The following is a 7197-nucleotide window of genomic DNA, read 5'->3' as shown; positions in this document are numbered from 1 at the left end:
CCCGCCTCCACTCCCCTGAGGACTGCTGCAGGGTTGGGCCTGCACTCACCGGCGACAGGAAGTGCAGAGATCTGGCGCGCCACTAGTGAGTGATGGGGGCAGTTCCCCCCTGCCCCCCCAAGCTCGGAAGCCGGCCTCGCTCCGCCCACTCCTGCAGGGCCCTCCGGCCTCGGCCGGCTTGCGCAGGGACAGCGGGCCAGGACCTGGCTGGGGAGGCGGGGCGGTTTCCGGGAGGGGGCTGCAGCCCATTTCAGGCTGTCTCAATGCGAAGCTTGCGTCTCCACCACTTCCCCAACAGCGGCCTCTACCGGCTGCCGTAGCCCGCCGCTCCTGTGGCTCGTGCGATGGAGCTTTAGGTAGCTCCTGCGATCGCCTGAAGATAACCGCACTTCCTTCGGACTAGCGGCCCGCGCGGGGAACGCTGCATTGCTGGGAGTTTCAGGAGGGGGCTCCGCCGTCGTTCCCTGCCGCGGCGCCGGGCCCAGCGGAGAGGCAGGACTCAGGCGCCTCTAAGGACGCGCATGGCTGGCCGTTGAGCGGTGAGGACCTGAGATTCGAACGGACGCAGCGGGCCAATCCGAGGCCGCGCTGGGGCTGAGCGCTGTGTTTGAGACGCGTCGGGAGGCGGGGATGGGGCTGTGAAGGGTCGGGGACGGGATGCCCAGGGGGGCGGTGTGAGCAGGTCGGGATGGTGGCGAGGGGGTGAGAGGCCGGCCGAGGCGCGGCTGGGGCCGGAGCAGAGGGGGACGCGAGGCTCGGCGGAGCCGGGATGACGGGGCGCGGCCGCGCCGTGGTGCGCCTGGCGGTGCTGCAGCAGCTGCGGGCCGCGTATGGGATCAAGGTGAAGAGTGGGAGCTGCCGAGGGGCGGCGGGGAAGCAGCCCGGAGCGGCGGCCGTCGAGGTAAGGGGGTGCTGCGCTAGGGGCTGTGGCCGGGGGGCAGCCGCCTGCGAGCCTGGGGACACCCTGGGCAGCAGCTGGGGCCCTGAGATGTTGGTTACCAGTCTTGTACCCCAATTAGGATTATCATCTGGCTGGTATTTCACCCACCTGGCTGGGTTTTTTTTAATGGTTTTGCTAGTTGCCAGAAAAATAATGTAATTGGTCAGGTTTTCTTTTATGTAGGTTTAAAGATGTGCCTCATCATCACAATACACTGGGATATCTAACATTAAAAGTTTTTGGGTCCAGCTAAACATGCTGCAGTGTTCCCACTTCTGCAGTTTAAGCAGTAACAGATCAAAACTGTTGAATATACAGCAGCTGTCTGCCCACCAACAGGAGAGCACATCACTCATGTGTCTGAGCGAGGGTTTGGGTCATGTGAGGGCAAAGAAAGGTGGGAGGTATATTAAATAATGAAAGATCAGGGCAATGGTGCCAGTGATCCTATTACATCTCCTGGGGAGGGGAGCTCACATCAGAAACTGCACATTCAGTGGCAGCTGGCTAAATGAAACGACTACAAAGACTCAAAAATGTGCTGATAAAACAACTCTGTTATTGTGATGTTATCAAGCTTATCTATATATGTTATCTCACTAGCTACTATAAGTGGTTGTTGAAGGTGCGCTTGCCTCAGGATTGGGGTTATGGTAGGCTTGCTTTGTGGGGGAAGGGAAGTACTGGGTTTTTTGGATTTCAGAAGTGATAACCCTAACCATTCTTGGTACTGTATAAACGGGGCTGTAGTGGCGAAACAGAGAGTGATTATGTGCTACAAGGTGTAAACTGGTCACTCACTGAAGGTGTCAGGAAAAACTTATCTAAGGCTTGCATCTGGAGAGGTACAATAAGTGGGTTTTCCCATTCCCTGAGCTGGTTACTGCAGTAGTCAGTCAGTTTGATTTGGTAAAGTGATGGGTGTGTAAATGCTGATATTCCCTCCTGGGACCTCTGCATATGGCAAGGCAGAAAGACCTTGAAAAAGGAACTGCACTCTTAAATTAGTGCTTGCTTCCACAGTATTTAACATTTTCTCTGTGATGCCAAGTGTGCCAAAGGTGCTGTTGTATATTGCCAATTTGGTAAGCACTTTTTATATTTTAAGTGCTTTATCATCTCTGATTCTAAATGAAATTTTCTGCCATTTGTCTCATCTAATCCGAGTACATAGCTGCTGTACAATTATCCATCACTGTGTTTCTTTTCCAATTATTTGTTTCTCTGTACTCTAGCATTGAGAGGCTTTTCTTTGCATAATGACTGTTCAGTTTCTTAATATTAAAAACAGTAAATGTTCTTGCACTTTGAGTACACTTCAGTATAACCTGAAAGTGAACTTTAAAGTGTTTGGGCTGAGTTCTAATGTAGTTTATTGTTATTGACTCTTCAGAAGTACATTCTCAGGATATTCTATTATTCGGTACCAAATGCTAGTCTCCAGTATCTAAAATATAAATTTCATGTTAATAATCAGAAATAAATTTACTCTAAAAATTAGGTTTCAGAGTACCAGCCGTGTTAGTCTGTATTTACAAAAAGAAAAGGAGTACTTGTGGCACCTTAGAGACTAACACATTTATCTGAGCATAAGCTTTTGTGAGCTACAGCTCACTTCATCGGATGCATCCAGTGGAAAATACAATGGGGAGATTTATATACACAGAGAACATGAAACAATGGGTGTTACCATGCACACTGTAAGGAAAGTGATCACTTAAGATGAGCTAATACCAGCAAGGGGGGGGGGGGGAACGGAGGAGAAGAAGAAAAACCTTTTGTAGTGATAATCAAGGTGGGCCATTTCCAGCAGCTGACAAGAACGTCTGAGGAACAGTGGGGGGGAGGGGAATAAACATGGAGAAATAAGAAAAGGAGTACTTGTGGCACCTTAGAGACTAACCAATTTATTTGAGCATGAGCTTTCGTGAGCTACAGCTCACTTCATCGGATGCATACCGTGGAAAGGATTTTGATTTTTTTTGTTTTACAAGGAGCACAGGTTTGAAAAGGAAATTTTTTTTTTTCCTTTGGGCTGCTGGTAAGCAGGTTTCCAAGTATTTGGAGGTTTTTTGCTTTGATTTGGGCCCAGAGCAGAGACCAGGGAATTGTCTTTTTCTGTAGACTGACAATCACTATCAGAGAATAGGTATTCTATTCCAGCACAGCAAAATTTTACAGCCAAGTTTTGTTTGTTTATTTCTAAACCATGGGTGTAAAGTTAGTTAAAAACAGAGAGGTTAGAATGACAAAATCCACTGCTCGACAAAACCTGGAATTAGCCAGATTTCAGGCTGTGGAAAAACAAAGGGAACATGAAAGACAGATAGAACTCATGCGGCTGAAAATGGAAGCAAGGGACAAAGAACTGGAGGAGAAGGAAAAAGAGAGGAAGCATGTGGAGGAGGTGGAGAAGATAAAGGCTCAGCGGAATATCCCAACAAACCCTAGCAATCCTTCTCCAAGTACCACTTCCCATCCCAGAAAGTTCCCCACCTACAAGGCAGGTGATGATACTGAGGCCTTCTTAGAAAACTTCGAAAGGGCCTGCCTTGGGTACAGCATCTCTACCGACCAATACATGGTAGAGCTGAGGCCGCAGCTCAGTGGACCCTTAGCTGAGGTGGCAGCTGAAATGCCTAAAGAACACATGAACAAGTATGAACTGTTTAAATCCAAGGCGAGAGTCAGAATGGGGATAACACCTGAGCATTCTCGTCGGAGGTTCAGAGCCCTAAGGTGGAAACCAGACGTGTCATTTACCCGACATGCCTACCGTGTTGTGAAACATTGGGATGCCTGGATATCAGGAGCAAGTGGTGAGTCTCCAGTAAATTTGCCCTTCCTAATGCAAATGGAACAATTCTTAAAGGGGGTTCCTGAGGAATTAGAAAGATACATCCTAGATGGGAAGCCCAAAACTGTAATCGAGGCAGGAGAGATTGGAGCCAGATGGGTGGAGGTGGCAGAGAAGAAGAAAACTGGTCGCAGTTGGAGTGGAGACCAGAAGGGACAACCCCAGACCACACGCTATTACCGGGGGCCGCCCAAAGCCCCACCTACCTCCCAAAGAACCCTCCAGACCCCTTATCGTCCCACCACCCCGTTCTCCAGCAACCCACCTCGCCCCAGTGACCCGTCAGCTGGACGATGTTTTAAATGTAACGAGCTGGGGCATGTAAAGGCCAACTGCCTCAAGAACCCCAATAGATTACAGTTCATTGCACCGGAATCACACCAGAGGTCCGCAGGCCCAGATACCTCCCAGATACCCTTGGAGCGGAGGGAAACTGTGAGTGTGGGCGGGAAGAAGGTCACCGCGTGGAGGGACACTGGAGCACAAGTATCAGCTATCCATGCTTCCTTAGTGGACCCCAATTTAATCAACCCAGAGATCCAAGTGACGATTCAACCCTTCAAGTCCAACTCTTTCGATTTGCCTACAGCCAAGTTGCCTGTCCTGTACAAGGGCTGATCAGGAACGTGGACTTTTGCAGTCTGTGATGATTATCCCATCCCCATGCTGTTGGGGGAAGACTTGGCCAATCATGTGAAGCAGGCCAAGAGGGTGGGAACGATCACCTGCAACCAGGCTAAACAAGCAGTGAGGCCTACCTCTGTTCCGGAAACTTCTATCAGGACCCGGTCAGAGGTAATGGACCCGGACCCCAGGCCAATGTCTGCAACAGCAGTAGTGGATCCAGTCCCAGAGACCCAGACGGAACCAGTCCCAGAACCGGAACCAGCGGAACAACCAGCACCGGACCATTTGCCAACACAGAATCCAGTACTTGCAACCTCAACACCAGAGGGCCCCACCGAACCTGAACCGGCAGCAGCCAATAACCCTACACAAGAGGCTCAGCCAGAGCCTGAACCCCAACATAGTGTCCCAGCAGAGAGCAGTTCACAGTCAACGGAAACAGCCCCATCCCCTACATCGCTTCCAGAGGGACCAAGCATAGGTCCACAATCCAATGAGGAACTGATGTCTCCAGCATCAAGGGAACAGTTCAAGACCAAACAGGAAGCAGATGAAAGCCTCCAGAGAGCTTGGACGGCGGCACAGAGCAACCCACCTCCTCTCAGCTCTTCAAATCGATCCAGGTTTGTTGTAGAAAGAGGACTTTTATACAAGGAAACTCTTTCTGGTGGACACCAGGAAGACTGGCATCCTCAGAGACAGTTGGTAGTTCCAACTAAATACCGGGCCAAACTCTTGAGCTTAGCCCATGATCACCCTAGTGACCATGCTGGGGTGAACAGGACCAAAGACTGTTTGGGGGGGGGGTCATTCCACTGGGAGGGAATGGGCAAGGATGTTTCTACCTATGTCCGGTCTTGTGGGGTGTGCCAAAGAGTGGGAAAACCCCAAGACCAGGTCAAAGCCCCTTTCCAGCCACTCCCCATCATTGAAGTTCCATTTCAGTGAGTAGCTATGGATATTCTGGGTCCTTTTCCGAAAAAGACAGCCAGAGGAAAGCAGTACATACTGACTTTCATGGATTTTGCCACCCGATGGCCGGAAGCAGTAGCTCTAAGCAACACCAGGGCTAAAAGTGTGTGCCAGGCACTAGCAGACATTTTTGCCAGGGTAGGTGGCCCTCCGACATCCTCACAGATGCAGGGACTAATTTCCTGGCAGGAACTATGGAAAACCTTTGGGAAGCTCATGGGGTAAATCACTTGGTTGCCACTCCTTACCACCATCAAACAAATGGCATGGTGGAGAAGTTTAATGGAACTTTGGGGGCCATGATACATAAATTCGTAAATGAGCACTCCAGTGATTGGGACCTAGTGTTGCAGCAGTTGCTCTTTGCCTACAGAGCTGTACCACACCCCAGTTTAGGGTTTTCCCCATTTGAACTTGTATATGGCTGTGAGGTTAAGGGGCCATTGCTGTTGGTGAAGCAGCAATGGGAGTGATTTACACCTTCTCCAGGAACTAACATTCTGGACTTTGTAACCAACCTACAAAACACCCTCCGAACCTCTTTAGCCCTTGCTAGAGAAAACTTACAGGATGCTCAAAAAGAACAAAAAGCCTGGTATGATAAACATGCCAGAGAGTGTTCCTTCAAAGTAGGAGACCAGGTCATGGTCTTAAAGGTTCTCCAGGCCCATAAAATGGAAGCATCGTGGGAAGGGCCATTCACGGTCCAGAAGCGCCTGGGAGCTGTTACTTATCTCATAGCATTCCCCACCTCCAACCGAAAGCCTAAGGTGTACCATATTAATTCTCTAAAGCCCTTTTATTCCAGAGAATTAAAGGTTTGTCAGTTTATAGCCCAGGGAGGAGACGACGCTGAGTGGCCCGAAGGTGTCTACTACGAAGGGAAAAGTGCTGGGGGTGTGGAAGAGGTGAACCTGTCCATGACCCTTGGGCGTATGCAGCGACAGCAGATCCAGGAGCTGTGCACTAGCTATGCGCCAACGTTCTCAGCCATCCCAGGACTGACTGAACGGGCATACCACTCCATTGACACAGTTAATGCTTGCCCAGTTAGAGTCCAACCTTACCAGGTGTCTCCTCAAGCTAAAACTGCTATAGAACAGGAGATCCAGGATATGTTACAGGTGGGTGTAATCCGCCCCTCTGAAAGTGCATGGGCATCTCCAGTGGTTCTAGTTCCCAAACCAGATGGGGAAATACGTTTTTGCGTGGACTACCGTAAGCTAAATGCTGTAACTCGCCCAGACAACTATCCAGTGCCACGCACCGATGAACTATTAGAGAAACTGGGACGGGCCCAGTTCATCTCTACCTTGGACTTAACCAAGGGGTACTGGTGGGTACCGCTAGATGAATCTGCCAAGGAAAGGTCAGCCTTCACCACACATCTCGGGCTGTATGAATTTAATGTACTCCCTTTCGGGCTGCGAAATGCTCCCGCCACCTCCCAGAGACTTGTAGATGGTCTCCTAGCGGGATTAGGAGAATATGCAGTCGCCTACCTTGACGATGTGGCCATATTTTCGGATTCCTGGGCAGACCATCTGGAACATCTACAAAAAGTCCTTGAGCGCATAAGGGAGGCAGGACTAACTGTTAAGGCTAAGAAATGTCAAAGAGGCCTAAACAGAGTGACTTACCTTGGACAGCAGGTGGGTCAAGGAACTATCAGCCCCCTACAGGCCAAAGTGGATGCTATCCAAAAGTGGCCTGTCCCAAAGTCAAAGAAACAGGTTCAATCCTTCTTAGGCTTGGCCGGTTATTACAGACGATTTGTACCGCAATACAGCCAAATCGCCGC

The 7197-nt window shown here is 50.1% G+C and overlaps 1 protein-coding gene across 2 annotated transcripts in view; it reads left to right on the top strand.

Moving 5' to 3' along the window:
* Nucleotides 1–701: 701 nt before the first annotated feature.
* The window catches only part of LOC144265882 (neuroendocrine protein 7B2-like), an 84459-nt gene continuing 77963 nt past the window's right edge, over nt 702–7197 (top strand). For both annotated transcript variants that reach the window (XM_077818935.1, XM_077818934.1), the window contains exon 1: nt 702–901. In XM_077818935.1, coding sequence (XP_077675061.1) covers nt 770–901 — 132 coding nt within the window. In that variant the 5' untranslated portion in view covers nt 702–769. The remainder of the gene's footprint in view (nt 902–7197) is intronic.

The sequence above is a fragment of the Eretmochelys imbricata genome, chromosome 6, assembly GCF_965152235.1.
Source record: "Eretmochelys imbricata isolate rEreImb1 chromosome 6, rEreImb1.hap1, whole genome shotgun sequence".
Taxonomy (NCBI): domain Eukaryota; kingdom Metazoa; phylum Chordata; order Testudines; family Cheloniidae; genus Eretmochelys; species Eretmochelys imbricata.
The sequence above is the reverse complement of the archived record's forward strand: the minus strand, read 5'-3'. Positions and strand labels throughout refer to the sequence as shown.